At 35.9% G+C, this 25,907-nt stretch overlaps 1 protein-coding gene across 5 annotated transcripts in view; it reads right to left on the bottom strand.

The window, feature by feature from the left end:
• Positions 1-25,907, bottom strand: part of Unc80 (unc-80 homolog, NALCN channel complex subunit) — a 201,098-nt gene that overhangs the window by 113,841 nt on the left and 61,350 nt on the right. For 4 of the 5 annotated variants that reach the window (XM_074071619.1, XM_074071617.1, XM_074071618.1 and 1 more), the window contains exons 22-25: positions 25,735-25,907; positions 12,198-12,410; positions 5,414-5,549; positions 2,285-2,418 (exon numbers count right to left, since the gene is read on the bottom strand). In XM_074071619.1, the coding sequence (XP_073927720.1) occupies positions 2,285-2,418; positions 5,414-5,549; positions 12,198-12,410; positions 25,735-25,907 (656 nt within the window). Of the gene's footprint in view, positions 1-2,284; positions 2,419-5,377; positions 5,550-12,197; positions 12,411-25,734 lie in introns of all 5 variants that reach the window. The other variant, XM_074071616.1, reaches the window with a different exon arrangement.

The raw sequence follows: 25,907 nt of genomic DNA, 5'->3' as shown, positions 1-25,907 counted from the left end.
CTCCCATGATGTTTGCTCAAGTGTGTTGGGCCAGCTGACCCTGGACTAAACCCTCTGAAACTGTGGGCAAAAGAAATCCTTCCTCCTTTCAGTTGTTCTCTCAGGTATTTTGATGACAGGTATGCACAAGTAACTAATATGTTACTTATATGAAGTATCTAAAATAGTCAAATTCATGGAATCTAAAAGAGGAATGGTGTTGCCAGGGGCTTTAGAGAAGGGAAAATGGTATCACTAACCAATGGGAAAGATGTATATGCTCTGGTGACTTGCTGTATAGCATTGTATGTATAGTCAACAATAATGAGTATACACTTAAAATTTTGTTAAAAGAATAAATTTTGTGCTAAGTATTCTTCCTGCCATTTAAAATGGGAAAAAATTTCAAGTATTTCTGTGTAGGTGAAACAGTTTTATGATACTCAATCTTTCTGCAGTAAGTTTGAATTTGGTTTGAGTTTTCTTTACTACCAAGTATAGCTAACTTAAATATGAGGGAAAAATGCCTTCTTTCTCCCTTTATTTTATAAAGGCCCCATGCCAGCACAATACATAAACCGACACTTAACAATGCAAATGCTAGTATAAGGAGTAAAAGATTTCTGAGCTCTAGTTAAGGGTAACAAAGGAGTAAAAATTTTCTTCTTGTTAACTAAATCACTTGGCATTTCCTGCAAATGCTAGTTTTTGTTTTGTTTTGCATTTTCTTTTTGAGACAGAGTCTTGCTGCATATACTAGGCTGGTCTCGAACTCACAACCCTCTTGCCCCAGCCTCTCATGCTGGAATTTTGGCATGTACCACCATGCTTAGAGCTTTAAAAGATTTGATTGATTTTTAAAAAGAAACTTGTCACAACAACAAGGGGAATAAAACTACAGCTTTAGAAAGTAAAAAGGAAGAACAAAAATAAACTGAGTCAAACCGAGATCCTTATGTTTTTATTAAAAAGTTTTTATGAAATATATCAAAATGGTGGCCATTGAAATCTGAAAATTTAAAAGCAGATGTACTCAGTGCTCTATGAAGATCAGCATATTTGAAGGTTGATAGGGATAACACTGACAAAAGCACACAGATCAGATATTCTACCATACTTGATTTCAAATGTTTTGAGGGACCTGAGTCAACATTACAGAATGGCCTGAAAAATGACAACGACAATTCAGAGAATTAGAGGACAAGTTAACATAAAGAAGTTACATAGGGCAGTATCCAAATGATATGGTTTCACAATCTAAATGTGGGTATATTTATCTTGAAAACATACATTTTATTCATTAAGATTTTCAACTTGAAAACACTCATATTACCTTTTAGAGTGTGAGAAAATGGGGTTTCTAGAACACTAGAAAACCAAAGGCAGAGGTACTGCTCTGTGATACCAAAACACTGATTCCTTTCTCCACCGCTGGCCCCACCCTAGGAAAGGGGCACTGCCTTGTTCATGCTGAGTTTGGTTTACAAAGCAGGAGAGGTGGTAGATTATAAAATAAATGGAAGCACATAGATTGCTAGTGTAACAGTTTTTCTAAGAGAGTATATACAAGGTAGAACAAGGCTTTGCCTGGTTCCTCAGCTCTGACTGGATGATGCCTATGATGAAAGGACCACTGGAAACTTGTTCCCATTAAGGAAGTAGAGTCCAGGAAAAATCAACACCAAGCTTTTCCCTGGTACCATGTGCTCTGAAGACTGCTGGTCCATGCATGTTATTTATACTCATGTTAAACAAATGGTTATCTGGTATGTGAATGTGTATTTGTGTATGTGTCTGTGTGTCTGTCTGTTCATGTTTTCTGCCTACCCATAATACATAAGAAATGCTACACAAATAATAATATACATTTAGGAATGTTTAGATACTAGACACTGAAGTCTTTTAACCCACAATGTGAGAAAACTCACTGGAAGCACATCTCTGTATGAATTTATGAACAGTCAGTATAACAATACCTATTGGCAATTTCTGAAAAAGGATGGACATAAAACTCCTCATAGTTTGCAGGGTAAGGGAACCTACAGGCTCTTAGACATTCTCATTATCACTGCTGGGAACCAGTCAAACATTGTACATTCTTGGAAGTGCTATCTAAGGATTTTGAAGTCAACTTTAGAATTAGTATTATTACAGAGAAAAGGGCATTTCTTTTTATGTATGAAAAATCCCTAGATTGAATTTTTAAAGTATGTGATGTGTTTGGTTATGGAACACGTAAGAGAAACCATCCTCAACTCTGGCCTCTTCCAGTAGCCTGACTATTAACATTCACGCTTTTACTTACCACCAGAGGCTCAGTGCGAGGTCTGGGCAGGCAAGAAAAGGTCTCTCTCAGAAAGGTGGTAATCTCCAGGAGCAGCTGACATGCTGCCATCTTCAGGGCAAAGGGGCAGCCGCATTTAGAGGGGTTCACAGTACCTAAGGAATGAAGGAGTTTTTTCATAAGAAGACAAACCAGTAATAAACAGAGAGGCAAGGTTTGATGGACCTCCTTACACACATGTAAAATCAAACTGAATATGAGAATATTACCTACACAAGTTAAATTTACCTACTACTCTCTACTCTTAGCATAATCTATGCATTACTGTACACCTCTCCTTCCATTTTGCAGTCCCATAATGAGTGTTTCAATATTAAGTGTCAGATAAGCAGAACTAAATTATTACCCCAACTAAACTAGAGAACTCTTTAATGAAAACAGAAATTAAAAAGTAGCCTTACATTCAATCAGATGCAGACTATGTATATGGCAATGAAATAGATTTGGAACTACAAAAGTCCATTCAGCTCATTTTATGATGGGATGTTGGTCTTGATGTTTGAAGAGCAGTGATGTTGTTTCATCTCTACTTCTGTCATGTTTGTACAACACAAACAAGAGAAAACATACTTACCTGATCACCTATCCCACACAGTTTACACAAGCTACCCCATCATAATAAGACACAGCTATACTACAAGTATGCAAATGTTCTCTTGAGCTAAACAATACTGGTCTTTGAATTTCCAAAACACTGTATCCACCTTAGGCTAACTAATAGATTTTGATCTAAAGATGGATAATGGCCAAGAGAGACTAAAAATTCTCAGAATTAGTTCTCAGATATATGTTATAGTGGACCATGGATAAATTTACTGATTATGTAGTGTTTGCAGAAGAAGAACAAATCCACGTAGTGTTCTATCTCATAAAAGAAATAGTTACTTATTTTGAATGAATCAAGTCATCAAGCAACTACAAGCTCAATACTTATCAATATTGCTATAAATATCTCTAAAATATGTAGCAGTTATTAAGTTTTCCTTTTTCTTTAAATTTTTTTTTAAGTGGGACTGTGGTATGGCATGAACTCAGGGCTTCCTGCATGCAGGCGTTCTACCACCTGAGCCACACCTCCAATCCATTTTGCTGTGGTTATTTTGGAAATGGGGTCTTGTGAACTATTAGCTCAGGCTAGTTTCAGACCCACAGTCCTCCCAATCTCAGCTTCCCAAATAGCTAGGATTACAGGCATGAGCCACCAGCACCTGGTTTTGATAATCTTTCTTTTTTCTTTTTTTTTTTTTTTGGCGGTACTGGAGTTTGAACTCAGTGCAAGCACTCTTACCTCCTGAGCCACCCTGTCAGCCCTTCTTTTGTGATAGGTTTTCTTGAGATAGGGTCTATTTTCCTAGGGCTGGCTTTAAGCCCCAATCCTCCTGATTTTTGCCTCCTGAGTAGCTAGGATTGCAGGCCTAAGTCACTGGATCCCAGCAAGTTTTCTTAATTGAATAGTATACATACTTGATGATTTTTCTTTTCATAGGTGAAAATTCTGGTCTCATGAAATTATCTAGGCCACTGTTTCCTCCTGAAACCACTGCTTTCTCTCCAGAGACTTTTCCTCTCATTAAGACTGGAAGGGACAAGCTTCTGCAGAATTCCCAAGCTGAAACATGGTCACACCATAATTGGCTTTTAAATGCAAGATGAGCTATGTATTGATTTGAAACTAAATTACCCATACCAATCATATTCAGTGCAGGACACTGAAAACCAGACATTCAGTATACACTTCTGTATCTGTCCTTTTACTCCTGGAGTTATCATCTGCATTCTTCCATCTGTCCTGTAGACAGTGCACTTGATTTTCACCTAGGCTGTCTCATGATTATCATATGAAATATCTTGCTACAGTGAACAAGGACAGAGTTCTCCTTAGTCTCCCTCAAAAGCTGACATACATAACATGTAGGTAAATGATACACTTGTGGTCTAGTGGAGATTGCATTCTCTGTGACCTAAAAAGATTCTCTTCTTTTGTTCTGAAGGGTCTCTGGGAACTTCAGGGTAGTTTTGGCTTTTGGCTCTATGGGTCTTATATCAGCAGGGCTTCACGAGAATTGGTGATTGCTAGACAGTCATTCAGATTTTTTTCATGGGTTAGATTCAATTACACAAGTCATTCTAATATAGTCTATGTTATCTTCAGGGCCAATTTTCATCATTAGGCTAAAATACTTATGTGAGAATTTTGTATTTTATCAATAAATAAGTAAATGAGATTTGCTCTGATTTGATAAGAAAGGGAAAGTATAAAGGAACATCATAAGAGCTTTCTTTGATTATCACCTAGTCCTGTGCACCATTACACTCTAGCCATTCTTTTATATTTCATGACTGCAAGGATGCAATGAATTTGTCAATAACCCTTAAAATATAACCAGGGAGCTTGAGTTTCACACCACCATTATAGAAAGCTGCTAATTCTACCACCATCACTAGAATTTTGTACTGCATAAAGGCCGTGGTACACATACACACAAATTTGCATGGTGCAGAGCATACAGATGTACAAATGGTGTTGCAGATGGATGTAACAGGAATCTTTGTATATCTACTATTCAATGATGAGTTTAATAAACAAATGTAGCAGATCAGACATTCACAGTTTAGGCAAAGTGACTACTTTAATATTTTAATTTCATGTTAAATGCTGAAATATACTTTGATTAAATATTTCAGAAATTTGGAAAGCATTTCCTGTTCAATTCTATGTTGTGTGACTTTCCAACAGCAGTAACACAAAAACCCTTCTGGGACAGTAGTTTTTCACAACTCTACTCTTTCAGAGAGATTCTCTCAGAGAGGCCTAATACAAATCCATGTATAAAGTTAAAGTTAAGAGACTAAATGTAATGGATTTTTCACATTGCCTGCTGTCTTTGCCTGTCTACCTTCTCCTCCAGAATTTTACCTTCTCTTTGTGAGGCTTTATGCACATGCTTTACATCCATGTGTAGGAGAGGGAAAGGGCAGTGAGGAGATGTGGGAAGGTGGGAAGAGTATGAGAGAGGAAAAAGAAGTAAGTGCTCCTAAAGCAGAGATTCTTACAAGCAGGGGCTCTTGTAGTAAAGGGAGTCTCCTTACTGTCATCTAAAAAGTCTTCCTCCTCATCCTCCTTTCTCAGCCTCCTCTTGGTCTCCTCATCATAGATGAGACCCAGTAGGTTGGCAGGGCTCTCACTCTCCCCATGACACAGCTCATTCAGTCGGACACCAATGGCCTAGTATGGAAAGCAAACGAACAAAACAGCGCAAAGTAAGTTAGACTATAAAATAGTATCTCACATTAGGAGCTCATAATCAAATGGGAATTATTTCTAGCACAAGCCTCTTCTGTAGGCCATAGTGTTGCTACAAACATGTTTGCCAATATGGAAACCCAGGATGAAAGGTATTGATACTGTCCCCAAGGTCGTCTAGTCCAAAACACTGTAGAAACTGAAATGACTCCTTTGTTTGCTCATAAAAAAGTTTTTCTGAAAGTATATCCATTTATTCAAAGGCCATTTATTTTGCAGTTCTCATGTAATGAAGAATCCAGTTATTTTAATGGAAGATTTTATTACAATAAAAAATGAGAAGACATTGTTCCTCAGAGTGCTTCTGATTATGCTGTTTTAAGAGAATGTCAGCATCATACTAACGAGATTGGAAGTTACCCAAAATTCTGGCATTGTAGTTTTACTTATATCTACATTATGTATGCACTTATTGGCTTTTATAGACATTGTTGCTGGTTTCACAATAGTCTATGGACTAGTAAAAAAATGCTAGCTTCTCTTTTGGTAGAGTATCTAACAACTACATTAGAAATATGACTTTTAATAACTAGACACATTGACAATAAGGCCATTATATAGTATTCATAAAATCAATACCCTTTCCATCTGTTCTTCTGAATCATCATGTACTGTTCTATGATTTATCAAAAGGAGTTTTCCACAAGAAGAGACCAAAAACTTTCTACCTAGTTCCTTTTATATACAGAACATATATATGGAACAATGAAAAGAGACATGGGCTTAGGAAAGAGAATCAGGAAAAGGCTAAACTGAGCATTGAACATTGAACTTGGGGCTGGATAGTTTGGTTCTCACTGGGGAGAACAAATTCCAGGTAATTTTCTTCTTTCTTCCTCTATCACACTTTTCAAATATTTAGAAAAGTTACTAACTTCTGGGAATGCAAGAACTTGGACTCACTACTGAAAACAAACAGGCATACACTACTGGATATGCAAAGTAGATCCAGAACTTTTAAAAAGAAAACACAGGCTTTTCAATGTCTTAGAAATCCAGAAACAAAGAGGTTTCCTTCAACTCTGGAATGACTTGAAAAACAACAAACCAGGAAATTAAAACCTTATCAACAAGAAAGTAGTATAAAAAGATACCACAATATTCTAAGACTTTTGACTGTTAGCATAAGTTTTAAGGAAACAAAACAAAATAAAAAACAAAACCACTACCACCACTAACCACCACAAAAAGCCTTGTCCTGCAGAGGAGACATACAATTACAAGTCTGGAGTAGAGCCAACCACTGAACAGGAAGACAAAAGAGGGAATTTCTAGTTTAGTGTAACTAAACAATTAAACCAATAGTTCTCAAATAATGAACTTGTCTGAGCTAACACTAAACGTCTAAATAATAATTTAGAGCTCTGCATCTCAGTCAAGGCTGGAAAAATGCTTTAAGGATATATTATTCCTTTTTCTGTCATTTGTCAAAAATGACAAAAAAAGCTAAATAAGTTCTTATAGTATACTAGTACTTTTGGTAAATGTGCCCTGGTAGATTATAAATTCACAGGATCACAGTTGGCAAATAAAGTTAGCAAGGTTAAGAGACTTACAGAAGGGTGGGAACTGGGATTCTAACACATGGTGTTTGACTATCTAAGTCTTACATTCTTTCTTTCAAAGAGTTTATATCTACTGGGGTGGCAATAACATACTGAAATAACACATTAAGAGACTGAAAACTCTTGACAAATTCAGAAGATAGAATATAATGATTTGAAAGAATCATAGAAACTCTCATTGTTACAGGATTAATATTTTGGCTGATGGAGAAGGGGGAGAGAAGGTATTCACTTGGAGAGTCCTGAAAGATCTGCTTTTGGGGAAACACATCATGTGTTCAGGGACTGACTAGTAGGCCACTTGGTTGAAGCACAATATTATAAGAGGATATGGTGTGCAGGAAGGCTGGAAAGGGAGGTTAGGACTGGCTAAACTAAGTTCTATTTGAGGGACACTGTACTGACTGCCTGGGAATGCAGGGAGAAGCCATACAGCTCTCTTTAAAAAACTAATGATGATTAGTAGACACATCTTAGCAAAAGCCCAAGATTAATATCCTTTAGGTGCATTCACTCATTTGACTTCATCATTCAAATCTTGGAATGGTTTGAGCAAAGGTTTGAAGTGAGCAATAACACCATGCTAAGCAAATTAGATTTTAACCTGAGGGAACAAGAGAGCCACTGAAGCATTTTAAGCAGGTAAGAAACAAATTCTGATTTGCATTTTAGACTAATCACTTTGTCAGCACCTTACAGAATAAACTGAAGGTAGCAAGCCTGGAAGCTGAGAAAGTTCTGTTTTTAGATGCGCTGTTCCACAGGGAGATTGTCTTATTGGTACTGTTCAGAATTGATTGGATGGAAGGGATGAGACCAGATAAGAAGTAATAAAAAACTGACCTATAGCACTGCATTGCACAGGAGAGGTACAATCAACTGGGGAAGGGAGACTTGGAACTTGCTCAGAGGTTTTCATGTCAGATGATGGTAGTACTATTGATAAGAGTAGAAAGTTCCGGCATGGCTGCAGGTGTGGTGTTTACCTGGCGAGAAAGCTTTTATTTTGGCTAGATTGAGTTTCATAACATTAAGTGAATGCTTCCAAAATCCTGTTGGCAATGCAGGCCTGGGATCTGAAAAGTGCTATGGATAGAGAAATTTGTGTTACTGGGACACAGGAAACAGAAGGGATAATGTAACCCTGGGGGAATTCACACAGGAAGAAATCAGAAGAGATCCCAGGGAATGTTTACATTTATTGGGAAGAAGAAAGCAGAGGGCCACAGAAGGAGACAGAGGACAGAGCCCAGGAGACACCTGTGCATAAAGGTCATGGAAGACAAAAAGAAGAGAAAGATGAGGGCAGTCCGCAGTGTCAATAGCTACAAGGAAGCCAGAGGATATGTGTCCTAAAATCATTTGTTCTAGGAGTTCGTTGGCCAAAACCTCCTCACAAATCTGAAACCTAATGCCTGACACTTAATGGTTTCCCGTTCTTGTGAGAAGCCCAGGGGATTAGCAATTGGGACTGTTATTTCAGAGAAACCAAGCAATCAAATACTCCTTGAATGAGGTAGGTAATAAAAGGGTGTCAAAACATCTCTGCACATTAAAGAAACTAGACAGTTTAATGAAAACCCCACATTTGCCCTCAAATCCACAATACTTGAGGAAATGAAAATTGCTCAGACTTTTAGAAAAGAAAAAGAAAAGGTGAAAGAAAGGCATCTTACCAGCAAAGCACTGTGAACAATGAATATTGTGGCAGAAAGTTAATTAATATTTTTAGATCGAAAATAGACTATCCTAAGCGAAAATTAAAACCTGACAACTGGTCTAATCATCCATCTTAGTGACCCCAAATCTCACTGTGTATTATAAAAGGCCCAAATTTGGTCTGTCTCAGGCAAAGGAGTCATGAGAATGGGAGTTACAAGTGGGCTCAGAATCCCAGTAGACTGGACTGCACTGAGCATAGGCTCACTTGCTTGAGAGAGTTTTGCAGTTGTGGAGGAGGTGGACTGGAAGGGCAGTGAAGGGCAGCTTTATAATTTTTCAGTGGAATCTGCCTCTGTTCATTCTTTCTCACTCTAAACAAGATGAAAATAAACCGATAATACTTGTCATTGTATAAAGTTGATAAAATATGCAGAAATACTAGAATTGGAATAAAGTATAAATATAGTATGGAATTATCAACTGAACATTTTTCAGTGCTAACAAATTATAATTAAAGGTAATTTTATCTGTTAACAGCAAATTTGCTATTCTTATTAAATTAAATTGATATTCATATTAAATTGGTGTGTTTATGTCCCTTCTACACAGCAAGCTTTCAAAAATAAATGGTCAGCAGTGACCATTCTCTTGTGCCTTAGAAGATTGGTAACAGACCAGTTCAGTCCTCGCACACATCACCACATTCAGCCCCATCTGTGTTCTATAAGTAGGAAAATAAAAAGGGGGGATTGTCTTGGGAGACACTCTGTAAAACATCCAACATTGTCCTATAATTGATTATTTTTTATTACATTGAGTACTATAAATGGGATTGGCATTGTATTATAGCTGTCTTTTTTCCTTCAGTCATAAGGTCTCTGGGCATTGTCCACTGAATGATAAGTTATGCATATACAGTTAATATGTTTATTATTTATAACTTCCTACAAGAAATCTCAGCTGGCAGACATTTCAAGCTGGTTCAAGTGGTGGAGCATCTGCCTAGCAAGCATGAAGCCCTGAGTTCAAACCCTAGTATCATTAAAGAAAAAAAAAGAAAACTCCAAAAGCATTCTTATGTGCTATTTAATGTTATTACAAAGAAAAAGAAGGATCTTTCTAGCAACACCGTTTCAAATGAAGCAAAAGTAATGTTAGTTATCTATGATTGACTATCATGTTTTGTCTGAAAATAAATAATTGAAGGGGTGAAACACCCTGCACTTAAAGGAATTGGACAATTGAAGAAAAACACTACTGTCTCTAATTTCCCTGAGAGGTGTGTTCAAAACTAATTAGTCTTCTGTTAGGAAGACTTCCCCAGCAGAGGGCCAAATGGTTTTAGATAGAAAATAAATGGCACTGGGAATAAGAACAATTCTTCACTTGTTCTCTGTCATTTGGTGACCTAAAATTGCCATCTAATTGCTTTACTTTAAGAGCAGCAGTTTTAGTCTCTGCTAGAAAAAATTCATCCCTGATGTTACCATAGTCATGAAATGGCATCCATGAGGTATGGTAATTAGAAAATACATTCACTATGTTTATAAAAAGATCACTAAGAAAGTGATAGACTGAGTTTTGCAAGTGTTTATTGGGAAAGCTTGGGCTATAACTTGACTATCTTTTAACCAGAGGAGTGAGCAGGTTGTAACATTCAGAAACCTGTGATACTGGGAATTGGGGCATCAGATGGACCTGGTGAGAGATTCCTGCACAGTTGGTTGAAAGAAGAGCACAGAACCAAATTAGCATACCCTGCATCCACCTGCCCTACCTTCCCACAATCTTGCTTTCATATTTCTGCTTCTAACATCTTTTTATAGTACCTTAATTATCATGTAAACATATGATTTACAAATTATTTAAAGGTACCATCTTTGAGGTTGCGTTAAGAACAGCCAACTTCTGTCCTCTCCTCTGTCCCCACAGTTATGTTTCTTTTCTAAATTCCATACTTTATCCACTGTGGTGCATATGCCTCTAAGATTTTTATTAGCACAGCTACTCATGAAGCAAATTTAGGGGAGAATTAATATCTCTCAGGAAAAGAGACTTTATTGGAGCTCTGCATCTAGGACAAGGTGGGTTTGTATTCTTTGTGCTCCTGTGATTCTGTGTATCTATGTATCTCATGATATTCAGTCACTTATACTGCTTGCCTTGTATAAACTCTTGTATCTAATGCTGTTAACTCCAAACATAATTAAATATATGACAAGTGTAGTGGATCATGTCACTTAGCTCAATGATTAAAAAACATGGATATCACGTGGGAGAAATCATGCTTTGTCACATATATACTGTGCAACAGAAGCCTCAAAAAGGCAATGCCAAGTCCTGGCTGTCAACAGTAGCCTTAATGAGTTATATCTGATATTTATGAAGTATATCTTTTATGTTTTTTTTTACACAGGATGTGTTTAGATAAGAAAGAAAATTCACAGGACAACAAACAAAAGAGGGAGAGATGAATAAATTCATTCTTATAGACAGACCACCCATAAACTAGACACAATTCATGCCTTTTGAATTACTTTTTAAAAGAGATGTGAGTAAAACTATAAGATTATCCTGAGTTAGTGGGCCCTTCAGTAGATAATTCAATTCAGTTGAATTAGTAAGGGAATTGTAGCAGTAACTCCAAGTACTCTTTTAGGAACGAGAACATACAGAGCCTTTTATGTGTGTGTTTGAGGTTTTATGTCTACAATTAGCAGAAAGCACTCAGTCTTCCTGAATTTCTTTTTATTTCTCACTTTCTCCCCCTAGGTGAAGAAGTCAGAATTATTTTAAGGGCCTATTTTTTTTTAGAATTAATAAAGAAGATTCATTCATACATCCATGCTTGTATGTGTGTGAGTATGTGTGTGTGTGTGTGTGTGTGTGTGTGGTCATTTTCAAAAGCTTTTAGGTAACTAAGAGGAGGTAGAGCAATCATGTCCTGGAAAATACAAATTGAAGCAAGGATGTAAATATTTAAAAATTATAACAATGATTTTCACAAAGATGATTTGTGCATACAGCAATTAAAAGCATGGCTTTACAATCCAACATGGGGTTGGAACACTGGTTCTTCCATGTACTTCATATGTAAACTCTGACAAGTCCCTTGACTGTATAAACTTCAGTCTTTTTTTTTTTTTAACTGTAAAACACAGATAGTAATATCTACCTCATAGAGTTTTGGGGAAGATTAAATGAATGTTTTCCCCAAACTGGTTCATTTAGTGCCTGGTTCATAACGGGCACTCAATAAAATGTCTCTGAAACAAACACAATAAAAAAACTTGTCTACTGCACTCAAGCGCCTAAATTTTATAGAAGAAAATCAAGAGCTCACGTCTCCCCATTGGTAAAAGAGCTTGGCAGCATTCCACTGCAGCTTCTGGTTCCGCTTGTTGCCCACGATGGGAGACCGACCCCGGGAAAGGCCTTTCTTGGTGATGTTCACATGGTGCCCTTTCATCCACTCGGGCCAGTTGCCACGATTGCAGCGGTGAACAAAGCGGGCACATTCCAGAAACAAGGCTGCTCGGGCCACCACAGGGGCTTCCTGAGTAGGTTTGATAAGGGAAACAAAACAAAACAAAACAGAAAACATGGGATTAAGAAATAATATGTTTAAAGTGATCTTAAGGGGAATCACGATGCACTTTCAGTCAATTTTAGCCTCCATAGCTTGATTTAGCTTGGTCATACTTCCCAGAGTGGTGTCAGCACAGCAATGGGAAACCTGCAAAATGAAGTCATCAAGTCAAGTTTGGATAGCGAAGAATTAGACATTGTAAGCAGGTCTCTGTGCTACTTTTTCCTTCTCAGGAATCTCAAGTAATTACATATTTCTGTTTTGGGTATTTAAGGGCAACTTGGATTTGAATGTGAAAATGAGAGAGATTTTTTAAAATAAGTTTTTAAATGTGAGGAATTTTTTTAACCTACAATTTTAACAGCTAGTAAACAAATTTTTCATTTCTGGAACTAGTCTTATTTAGACAAGGGTGTTGTAATGTTGCACCAACAATAGTCTGGTATCTATAACCATTCATGTATTTCAAAGAGGTAAATTTGCCTCCTGCTCATTTTGGCTAGATAAAAAAGGGAAGATTTTGTTGAGTTTTTTTTTTTTCTTTTCCTGTTTAATGAATCATTTTAGTTGAAAATGGTTGACAAAGTGGAAATTATTTAATAAGTGAGAATAGTATTATTTAACACTATTTAATTAATTACTATTTAATTAATAAGTGAACATTTCTTCAGGAAATAAAAATATGGTTCAATTTTGTCAAGATACGGTTGGAAAAATAAAAGAAACAGCTTTTAGTTCATAACCAGAAACTGGAAAAAAATGAGATATTCTACTGAACTTTTAAAAGATTTTTAAAAAATAAAAAAGGAAAAGTTAAGGAAGGAGTATGGCGTTTCCCATGAAAAGATTAATAGGTCATAAGAAAAACAGACCAAGTATTAATGGGTATGTTGTCTTGTGCCATGTTTTTTTAAATTCATCACCTAAGGTTACTTAATAACCCTATTTACTTAGTAAAAACAGATTTTCAAATTGAAGTTATTTTTATAATTTCATGCAACATTTGTTTGCGATTTTAAAATAAGGGTTAATGTATAGAGAGAATTATGTGTTACTTAACTTTTATAAATTATAATATGTAACAACTCTGTGATCTAGAAATACTATCTTCATTTTAGGATTTAAAAAATGAGGTATAATTTTCCCACTATCAGTAGCTGAGAGCGGGGGAACACATAGGATCCTTCATGCTCAGCCATGCGCTTATTCCTCTTTGATGTCTACACTGCCATAATTATACTCATAAATCGCAGTCAAAGATGATTTCTAGAATGTAGGTAGAAATTATTTTAAAATAGGACATCAGTACTATGTAACCTTAAAAAAGTGCAGATACAAACACATTCTTTTTTCTATTTAAAATCTATTACAGGTTCTATCCACCTCAATCACATAATGAATAAAGAATAAAGATACTCAGCCTTTGTGCCTGGATTTATCTCCCTTTTTGTTCCCATCTCAAGTGCTCTATAATTCAGTTAGATCAAACTAATTGCAGTCTCCCAAATATGACATCTCATATCTCTTCATGTGTTGCTTCCATAACTTGCTGGGCCTTTAAACTCCTTTTCCATCCCTAGAAAATTCTCACCTTTATGATTCAGAGTGGTTACCTCCTCTGAGAAGCCTGCTTTAATCCCCAGATCCTTCTCACAACGCTGGTTACTTCACACTTTAGAGTACCACAGTAACTCAAACACTGGATGACTCAAGTAAATTAACCTGAGAAGCATTTCCTCATTGTCTAAGTCTTAAATGCAGTCATCAAGAATTCCAGTAAGAAATATATTTATGCAGGTACTTAAGTTTACAAAGCACATTGCACATTGCTGTAACACAAAAAGTTAATCTATGTGAAAAGGCTGAATACTATTGAGACTATCATCAACATAAGATTGAGACAAATGATAAAAATCTGTCATGAGCTGTGTGGGAGCTAAGACTTGGAAACAGGTCACAAGGATGGTAAATTTTACATTACAGAGATGCAGATGACTCTCTGCATCAAACTCATGAATATTGTGGCGCCACTCTGTACAGACTATATGTACACCCTTTCTTGTATTAATTATTTATTTACTAAGCATGTCAGATGTTCTAGTCTAAGTCTGGAAAAATCTGTCTCTGAAAGTGAATGCCAGCCTGGGGGCAGGGCAAGCAATGCAAATTTATTTTTAGCTTGTCCCATTACGAAGCATTCTCAATATAAAGCAATGTGAATTCAATGCCTAATGGTAGGAAAATAGAACACTGCTAAAATAACATCACGTTGTGAACATGGGCTCCTGCAGGATTAATTAGAGCAAAACCAAACCTAGGCCAAGTGTGTGGGGTAGAGGATCTTTCATTGCTCCTATTAGGTGGCAGTGGGGAGCATGACAATCTGTAGATGAATGTTATATGAGGTTGCTTAGGAAGCTCGAGGCATTTTTGAAGGAAAAGCAATTTCAATTCTCTGCTCTCAAAAACTTCTCATGATAAAAATCAAATGTTACCAGTATATAGTTATTGGCCCTGGGAATTTGGATCTAAGCTTGGAAATGGAATTGACACTGATATGAAAATAATTCCCAGCAACTCTGCAGCATAGTATTAAGGAAAAGGTTAACAATCTGATGATTTTGATCCATGTAAATAGCCAAACGCAATACCATTTGGAAATGTCATGGCTTACATTAACATTACACTTGGTGCAAATATTGTCTTTTTTGTAATAACCTTCATGATCCTGGTGGGTGGAAACAGACTTGAGAATCCTATATTCAAGACAGCAGTGAATTATGCTGATTTCTGGGGTATTTTGCTGAGTATATTACTGTACAAGATATTGAGAAAGATGTTGAGGTAAGGAGCTAAGAATACTACTGTACATTCTAGCAGAAGATACTTAGCAACAAGGCCTGACCTCATAAATGTGTGCACAATAGCATTCAAGACATCTTGTATAGAGTTGATTGCAATGAATTTTTTCATGAGTTCTTTTCAAAGTGCAGTTTGGAAAATGTTGACTTTAGGGGTAGGGTCATGGAATATCTGGGACAGAAGATTCTTCCTGGGCATAAAGTCAAGTCAATTTTTCCCTCTTCTGATGGAGCTTACCTCTTATGGCTCAGTGAAATCTGCAGAAGCAGCGAAAGATGGAGGCATGACATAATGGATAAGGATGGATTCACATCACAGAGAAAAACAGCACAAATGGAGAAAATGAAGCAGAAGAATGCTGCATGGCTGAAAAGAACCAGAGTATCAGAAGCACAATTACAGGTGAACAATTAACAAAATTTGACACCACTGGCATGCCACATAAAATGTAGCTGGTGATTCTGAAAGAAAAGTAGAAGTATTAGTTTCTTCTTTCTTGTTAACCTATATGTTAAGGTCACCTTTTTTAGACACTGTAATGACACACAACTGCTTCTATTCCATTACATCATAACTTCATAGTTCACAGATAAGCAAGAATAAATTTTAACTGGGAAAGAAAAATATTAGGTTGAACCATATAGAATTTCTACATCAAAAATAGTTGAGTGTCAGCAATTTTGTATGGTTCACCTGATCTTATAGAAGGTGTTCTCTGCAATGGGTACAGAGTTGTTTAGTCAAAGTTGTAAGAAAGAAATCATGAACGTGCCGTTATGCAGTCTGGATTTCTCTACCTTTCTGCAACAAGAAAACTTCAAGCTTCTGACTACTTCCCCTGATTTTCTTTGACATTCTCCCCTGAATTTTATAAGATTGTTATGTATATTGAATGTTTCCCTTATGAAAGTGAAGCAGAGAATTGGAATACTAATCCAAACAGCTGTGCTTTCTTTTGCCTGGGGACCTAGAAAATATTGTTACCAAGATATGATGGCTAATTGAAGGGTATAATTGCAATCCATTCCTTTCCCTGAGGGACTATATCCGAGCTTCTTATGTGAGAAGAAACCTTGACTGATCCCAAAAACTCATATAACATTGAACAGGAACTAACTGTTTTTAAAGACTGAATATTTTATCTTGGTCCTTGGGGAATTACATAATGTCTTATTGCCTTATGATAAAATATAAAGTTCCTGCTGGTGCAAGATATCTGTTTATTTAAAACCAATGGGAATAAGCAGTTATTGTGGCTCTCAGTATGTATTGGAACCTTCTTTGCTAGAGGGCATATGCTTGTGAGTCAGTATTTATTACTTAGCTTGCATTGAATTCTCTGCCTGACTGAGATCATTAAGTAACAGACTTCTAAGTTGATGGTCTGTCCCTGCCTCTGCCGCTGACCATTTCTACAGTAGCTGTGGACAGGCTGGATGCAGGCACTAATGTGCAGCACATAGTCTGGATGGCTAGTCGTTTTAACGCTTGCTCATATCATGGTCATGCTTGGGGTATGTTTTAAAAAAAATGAGCTTGTCTGTTGCTGACAGTGTGATGGATTAGGTGCAAAGCCAAAGTTGTTTTGATTTAGAACACCTAAAAATGCTGGATAAAGTATCTCCCAAATACCTTATTTTGGCTTTCTTTTGTTTGTAAGGTGAGATAGGAGATCTTCAAAGAGTAGAAATGACAAGGAAGTGTAACTCTGAGGTGGAGGTGGGATGAACTAGCATAGGAATATTTGCCCTGCGGGTTTCTGCTGACTATAGAGCAGCAATGGCATGAATTTTTAGTAGACCACAAGTGAGACATCTAAACCCAAGCGGGATAACAGGTAGGAGCCATACTTAGTGGAGGGAATGAGAAAAAATAATCTTCTTCATAAAAGTTGGCCTACCTGACTAAGCTTGGCTCCAGGAAGAACATAAGGGGGTGGGGAGAGGGAAAAAGTCTATTATAGAAACTCTTACCCAAAGCCTCACATTGTCATACAAGTTTGGGGCAAGAATGGACGTGACTTTTATCTTCCCCACAGATCCCCCAAAGTAGATTAAAAGTGACTTTAGGCTAGTAATGTTTCCAGATGTTTGACAAAAGAAGTAGAAATCCTAAATATTTTAGAACATAATGCATCACAGTACTTATCAAACCTTTACATTGAGCATATAGTCACTTGGGAAAATGGTGAGATAGATTCCTTGGCTCCATCTGCAGAGATTCTGATCCTGTAGATCTGGTTCAGGTCTGAAATTGCATTTCTTGCAAGTTCACAGGTGTTGCGGATGCTGTTGGTCCACTGAGCAATGCTGCTTTTAACATAAGATTTAGGAATTTCCATAGATAAAGCTCTAAGGAGGAACCTCCCATTAGAAATACAAAAGAAAACAAGCCACTATAAGCAAGAGTCTGCAGAAATAGCAAACTGCAGAATGTCAAATTCACGAATTCTGCAGTTACTGGAATCAGGGTATATCAAATGCATTTAAAAACTAATGTGGGTATTGAAAGTATGCTGAAGCAATTGAGATTGTCAAAATCAACCAGGCAGTTTTTAAAACAAGAATAAAATGGAACTTCTACAAATAAAAATGTAGGACTGTACTTGAAATTTAAAGCTCAACAGACAGATTAGATCAGATTTTTCTGATCTAATACTATTGATCAAATAACTATTGGGAAGATCATAATGTTTTTTGTGGGTGGTACACTATGTTTTATGGGTTATTTTTCAGCATCTTCAGTATCTGCTCACTAAATGTTAGTAGCAATTGTCAGGTTAGGACAACCCCAAAATTTTCCAGATATTCCAAATATCCACTGGTGGGCAACATTGCCCATGATCAAGAACCATGGTAGCAGATACAGTTGAAAAGAGAAAAAGTGAAATGGAAGAGATATGTGAGAAAATTTCTCAGGATATAATATATATACAGAAAAAGAAGAAAAATGTGAAATAGGGGTAAACAAAGAGGATAAAATGAAATTATTAGTTTCAATTCCTAAAAGGAAAGATTAGAGAAGATGTGAACACAATATCGAAGAGTTAATAGTTAAGAATGTCCAGAACAGATATAATATGCCAACTACTTCATTCAGGAGTCTAATATACCTCAAATAAAAAAGAAACATGCCATTAATACTTTAGTTAAACTGCAAATATCAATAATAAAAGGAAGATATTTAAGGCAACTGGAGTGGGACAGGGGACTAATTTAAGGAATGCTAATTAAGCCAGAAAAGAATAGGATATTTTTGAAGTATAGAAAAAAAATGTCAGTGTGTCTATACAATTTTAGCAAAAGCATCTTCAAGTTGACATTAAAGTAAGGACATTTTCAAAAAACTGTTGGGCTAGCAGGTTGGCTCATGTGGTAGAGAATCAGTTCTAACAAGTGTGAAGCCCTGAGTTCAAACCCTAGTACCACCAAACACATAAACAACAATAACAACAACAAAAAAAACCCCAAAACTATAGCTAAGAGATTAATTCCAAATGATTGTCATGAAAGACTCTTCTGAAAAATATGTTTTAGAAGGTAAATAATCTTACAAAAAATATCCAAGAGTCAAGAAAAATAGTGAACAACGAGATAAATTTTGAGGAAATTTAAAGCCTGTTTTCCTAAAAAAAAAAAAAAAAAAAAGCAGTAAAAATGATGTCTAATTTGTGAATGTTTAACAAAGTCAGAACTCAATCATAAATAACCTTTCAGGTTAAATCCTCTTATTTTTTGAGAGAAAAAAAAATATAAATTTTGCTGGGTGGCTTATGACTATATAATCCCAGCTGCTTAAGAGGCTGAGGGCAGGAGGATAGCACTTCCAAGCCACCCAGGGCAAAAAGTTAGGAGGACCCCATCTCAACAAATAAGCCAGGTCTGGTGACATGTGCCTGAGGTCCCAGCTATGTTTGAGGCTGTAAGTGGATGGATCATTGTAGAGGGCCTACCTCAAAAGTGGTAGGCAGACCTTGAGGTCAAACTACAGTATGGCAAAAAAAAAAAAAAAGAAAGAAAGAAAAGAAAAGAAAAAGACATGAAATGGAAACAAGAATACAGACAAAATAAAATGTGACAAATAGAAAAAAGATGACAGAAGTGAGTCAATATATAACAGTAATCACTTACTGTGTAAATGGTCTAAACTTCCTAGGAAAAAAATGTCAAAATTCTATAAAAATATTAAACATATCTTTTATATGACACAAAAGTGTAGAAAGCTTGAAAGTAAAGAATTGTCAAAACAACTTACCAGACCAACACTAACTTAGTGAAACTCTTGTAGCTATATTAGTATCAGAAAGAAATATATCTTAAGGTAGAAAGCATTGCTGGAATAAACTGGGCCACTCAATATTGATAAAAGATTCAAATTACCAGAAACATGTAACACTTCCAAACCCTATATATAAATAATATAAAAATTGTGCTTCTGAAGCTGGGTAGGTATACTCAGTGGCAATGGCCTTGCCTAGTGGGTGTGAAGCCATGGGTTGGATCCCTACACACACCTATGTACATATAAGTATATAAAAGTATAAGATTTTATATATATGTAAAATCTTTCTCAGACATTACTAACTTAGTAATTCACAAATCAAACAGTGAGGAACAAAGGATGTAGAAGATTTGAATAACTCAATTAGCAAGTTTTATCATATATCTACAATATATTTATATTTGTAGATCATATATATTACTGTACTCAATAACTGGAGAATACATATTCTTTTCAACCACACATGGGACATTTCTGAAAACTGATAATGTTCTAGGTCATAAACCAAGTTCAACACAAAGAAATAATTAATTTTTAAGGGGATGGATATTCTAATTACTTTGACCTTATCATTACACAATGTATACACATGTCAAAGTACCACACTGTACCCCATAACATGTATAATTGTTTCCATTAAAAAAATAAATGAAATTCAAAAGAACTGGCATCTAAAAGTGAAGTTAGAAATGAGTAATAAGTTGATACCTAACAAACCCTACAATTTATAATTTGAAACAAATATATCTAATTGACCCATGGTTCAAAATGAAAATCACTGAGGAAATTTGAAAGTATATAGATAAAATGATGCAAAATTACTACTCATCAAAATTTAAGGCATGCACTTAGAGTAGTACTTAGAGGAAAAATAATAGCTAAATCCTTAGTTTAGAAAAGCGAAAGGAAAATTAATGAGCTAGGAAATCTACTTAATAATTAAAGAAGAAAGATATGACACATAAAAATGTAAAAACCAATGAAATTGACAAGTGTCTGGTGAGCCTAATTGAGAATATGGAAATAATTTTAGAAATAAAAAAATAAAGTAACTACAGATGCTGCAAGGTTAGCAACTAATACAACATGCTGACTAATTTTATGCCAACAATTATAAAAATACAGGTGAGATCGACAAATTGCTGAAAATTCTAAATGACTTAAATGATTTCAGGAAGAAATAAAACTTCTGAATAATCAATTCAGATCTGAATTTCAATTTGAATTTCAATTACCTCTAAATTTGTCTGTAGACTCAATGCAACTCCAAGAATAAATCAAAGGATTTTTTCCATGGAGTTTGTCAAACTAATTATAAAATTCACATGGAAGAGCAAAGAGCCAAGAACAGACTAGGTGATGTTCAAAGTTCTAACTATTAGGAGAGAGCAGATTACTCAGAACGAATGTGGAATGCTGTAGTCAGAACCTGGAATTATATAAACACCTGACTTATGATTAAGATGGCACTGCACCTCACAGAAAGGAAAGTTAGTCAATATATTGTGCTAGGAACATTATTTTGCCATATAAAAAGAAAATAAAGAGAATTCCTATCTCATACTGTTTACATAGCACATTTTAGTTAATGACTTTAGTATGATAGTAAGCTTTAAAGCTTTCAGAGGAAATTATAGTAATATCTTTATTACCTTGAAATCTCTTCAAAAGACATAAAACAGTGCTAGTCATAAAGGAAAATATAGATGAATTAAAAGGTGATTTTTTTGGGGGGAGGGGATACTGAGGTTTGAACTCAGAACTTTGTGCTTGGGAAGCAGGCACTCTACAGCTTGAACCACAGTTCCAGCCCTTTTTGCTCTGGTTACTTTGGAGATAGGGTCTCACTTTTTGCACAGGCCTGCCTGAACTGTGATCCTCCTGCTGAAGCTGGGATGACAGGCATGGACCACCATGTCCACCTTTTTCTGTTGAGATGGGGGTCTTATGAACTTTTTGCCCAGGCTGGCCTGGAACTATGGTCTTCCTGATAGCCTCCCACATAGCTGGGATGATAGACCCAGCTATTGTTTGAGATGGGATCTCCTGAACTTTTTGCCAAGGCTGGCCATACAGCACAATTCTCCCAATATCAGTCTTCCAAGTTAGCTAGAATTACAAGCATGAGACACTGGTGCCTGGCTGAATAAAATTATTTTAAGTTAAAAATTTTCTCTTTATTAAAATACATCACAAGAAAAAAAACAAGCCACAAACTGGGAGGTGATGCAATGTAAAAAAAAACATTAAAAGGATTAGTACTGATGTTATCAATAGTCTTAAATTTAATAAAAGAATCCTGTAATAAAAGAACAAAGACATAAATGGAATTTCTTATTAAAGTCAATTAGTAATGGTAAGTAACCCTATAAAAAGACATCTCAAACTGTAGATTGAAAATAGATTAAAGTTTGTTGCTTTAATGTACCAGGTGAAGGTTGAACAATACAAGCATTGGTAAGAATACAGAGCAACATGAGATTTCATTATACTGTTTGCACCTTATGAAATTGTAGTTGCAACTACAAGGGTGTTATAATTAAACACCCTTTGGCATCATATAAAAAATTATGGCTCACTAAATTAATTCCTCGGTGCATTTAAGAAACTACTATGAATCAAGACCCATATGAAGTAACATTTATGGTGGCATTGTTCAAAATTTTCCAAAATTTTGATTTCTGTGTTACATAGAATGGATGTATAAATTGTGTCATGTTTAAACCAATGAATAGCGCTCAATGAAAATTCACATATTAACACTGAATGTATCAAAAAGAAAGTCAATATTGAACAAAAAGGAATGCACATGAATTAATTTCAAAATCAGGCAGAACTAAACAATGCATTCTCAGGGTTACATACTCAATAGTAAAATAAAGGAATCCAGGAAGGACTCAAATAATGTTCAGTGGAGAGAGTGCTCTGGGAGATAGGGGACTGAGATTAGGTAAGGGAAAAAAGTGGTCTTAAAAAAACCTGGAATGCTCTATTTTTTATGGTGTGTCATGTATATGTGACTTTTAGGTATTTTTCCTTAAAATATACTTATTTTATGCTGTGTATCTTAATGATATTTTCATTAGCTAGAATCTTTAAAAAATTCTCACTATTGTGATGAGAATGAAAAAAAATGAAACACTTGAAAGTCCATTAATGTTCCTCCTAAAAGAGTCTCCATTCAGAAGCCAGTATTAATTTGTTCCACTGGGATTATTTTTTAATAATAAAATTTTTAATACCTACATGTGTTACTGTGATAAGCCTTTGTTTCTCTCATATTGTACATAAATCCTGAAAGCTTTCCATGTAGGAAGCAACTATGAGAGGTTTCTTTTTGCTTTTATATCATCAGTGAATATCGATAAATTAATTGCAATTAGTTGGTAAAAGACTCTCTTTGCTTCTAGTGATAATACATTTATTGAAGTGGAGGTCTTAACATTTCTGGTTTCATGGATGGGTTTTGGGGGGAGTCGATCAATTTTCTGTGTAGGGGTGTCTGATGGCTTATAACCTTAACTACACTTTCTGTTCTGTAAGTCTATAAGAGTGCTTTTCTTGGGAGAATTTCTATAACTTTCATCCAATTTTAAAAGAGTTTATGTCTCCAAATGTTAAGCATCACTGGTTTAGAGAATGTGTGGTGTGAATCTTTAAAGCTGAAAAATCTCCTGTATTTTCTATTATGAGCCCATCATGCATTCACATGGTAAGCAACATTTTTAAAGAATCAAATGCTTTTTGAACAATAAAATTTTTTTCACAATCTTCATTATTACAGAAAACCACAAAACTTAAGTATATTTTCTATGCATACAGAGATGTCATTCTGATTTATTTAAATAATCTTTTTGACAGAGAAAGCATATGGTGTTGCTAAAATAGTCCTGAATGGAATCAGAAGATTCTGCTCTGATCCCAGTTTTAGCACCAACTAATTTATATGACCTTGAGCAAGTTCACCTTAGCTCTCAGAGCTTTCGTCCTATCTTAGGGAAAACGTGGGGATGAAGGTTGCTGCTGGATGGAGTCCCTACCATTACATGAAACGTATTTATGTGCAGATTTCAGCTCAGTACCTCTGAAAGGCCAGACCTTTCCAAGTGAGTGATGCACAATCTGTACACTCTTATCAGGTATTTACTTGACTAATAGTTGCCCAAATACTATTACCCATCATTTTTCATGTCCCTCTTTGTCTTAATCCTGAAGTCACAGCTTGCCTTAGACAAGCAAGGCATCAAATTTCTCATAAAAGTGCCTAATAAGATTAAAGAAAAGTGTAATAACAAATTATCTTATTTCAACTTGTTAAAATTGAGTGAAAAAATATAGGCACAGCCATACAACTTGGAAAATGATTAATGCTGCATACCTCATAAACCACATCAACTCTAGGCTTTTAAATTTTACTGCTCTTACCACTTGGAACATTTGATATGCAGAAAAATGTCCATCCCCAACCACATACAGTCCCAAATTACAAACTACTCAGGACTTGTAGTCCTAGTTTGTAGACTGTATTCACCATCTCTGCCCACACACGTCACCTGTTAGACCATGACTTCCTCCATTCCTTAATCAAATCTGCAGCTCACTGCCAACACTGTGCAGGGGCATCTGATATTTTATATCCTTAGCTACACTTTCTGATCATTCCAAATCCAATAGCTATAAGGTAGGAATTTATGAATATTTAATGAGCATTTTTGAATCATAAATTGACTAAGTAGAAGTAAGACAAGGCATACTTTATTCACTCAGTATTGTCAATGAACTGGTTGTTTATATACTTACTCATTTTTAAGTATTTAACTACTTGTCCTTTTCTTATGAACTGTTACATTTATTTATTTTGATATGATCCTTTGTGGGCAGATTAAGATGGGATTAAGAACAACCATGCACACCTGGAAGAGCACAGGCTAGTTCCCACTCTGTCACCTAGAAATCAAGGGACTGGCTCTGTGTTCTGTCACACTCCCCGGTTGATTGATTAATTGCCACAGCTCTCCTGGATGCCTGTGTTCTTTACTGTTTACATCCACCATAATATATACATCAATACACAGTTTGAAATTTGAAATTTTTTTTGCAAAGGCCAAAATCCAACAGTGGGAAATTGACTAAAATTTTTAAATGATAGTTCATAATTTTGGGTGATTATAAGAGATATTTATATTTTAGGCTTAAGTGAAATCACACACTTCATTTGTCACTAAATATCCTGAGAGCAAAAGTTGCAAATATTGCAGATTCATTTCATTAATTTCATTCTAAGGCTCTGATGATTTTTCAAGGTAAAATAAGAGTGACCTGTGGTAACTTAGTTTTTTGTTATTTAAAAAGAACCCTATTTTGGTTTTTAGAGATAAAATAAGGGACGTTTATTTCTTGTATTTACTTGGCATTGTGTACCAGTGTTTACGTGTTTATACAGCATATGAAAAGTTTATAAAACCGGAAAGTAAATAAAGGAAATTAAGAGACTGAGTTCAAGAGTCACGTGTGGCATTGGTTTACCTAACAAAAATGCTTTCTAAACAATATTCACTTGTTTCAATGCCTTACATTTGTGTCACCCTATAAAATATTCAAAGAGCATCTGTGCAATCCGTTTCAGTTGATCCTTGCTTCTAATTTTTTCTTTAATTGATAGATAATGAAACCAAGACTCAGAGTTTCAAAGACTGACACATGGCAATCATAGGACTACTTTATTGGGTAGTTACTACATTTCCGGCGGTGATGAAAGCCCTAGAGCTGTTTCATTTAACCCCACGCCAGACTTAGGAGGTAGGTATGGTAGCAGCAGGTATGGTAGCATTATTATCCCCTACTCTGATTTTACACTTGTTAAGAAATGTCAGGACGACTTTAAACCAGGCACTCTGACTCCAGAGCCCTGTCACGTACTTTGAATCATGCTAACACATTCTACTTCCCAAGACATGTGTACTAAGCTTTTTCCTCCTTTCTTTAGTCTCTCACCAAACCACCTTTCTTCCCCCTTTTGTCACTTAATTCTGAGTGGGGAAAACTCAAGACATAAGCCCGCAGTTGGGGTGGAGATGAGAGATGCATGCTCACCTCTGTTCATCGCATTAATTGAAACAGGAGTGGGAACGTTTTTCCAAAGACTTACTAGGTCCAATGCGGCAGCCAGGATGGATGCATCCGGAATTGTCCCCGGCTCGCAGCAGTTTAAGAGAAACTGAAAGCGTTTCATGCCTTGTCGGATTGCTCCAAGATTCACCACATTTTTGTTTTTTCCACCGTCTTGGTTGGGAGAAAGATGGTCGTCATAACTGTGGCAGC

This window comes from Castor canadensis, chromosome 4 (assembly GCF_047511655.1).
Source record: "Castor canadensis chromosome 4, mCasCan1.hap1v2, whole genome shotgun sequence".
NCBI classification, from domain to species: Eukaryota; Metazoa; Chordata; class Mammalia; order Rodentia; family Castoridae; genus Castor; species Castor canadensis.
This window is presented reverse-complemented; position numbering and strand designations above follow the sequence as displayed.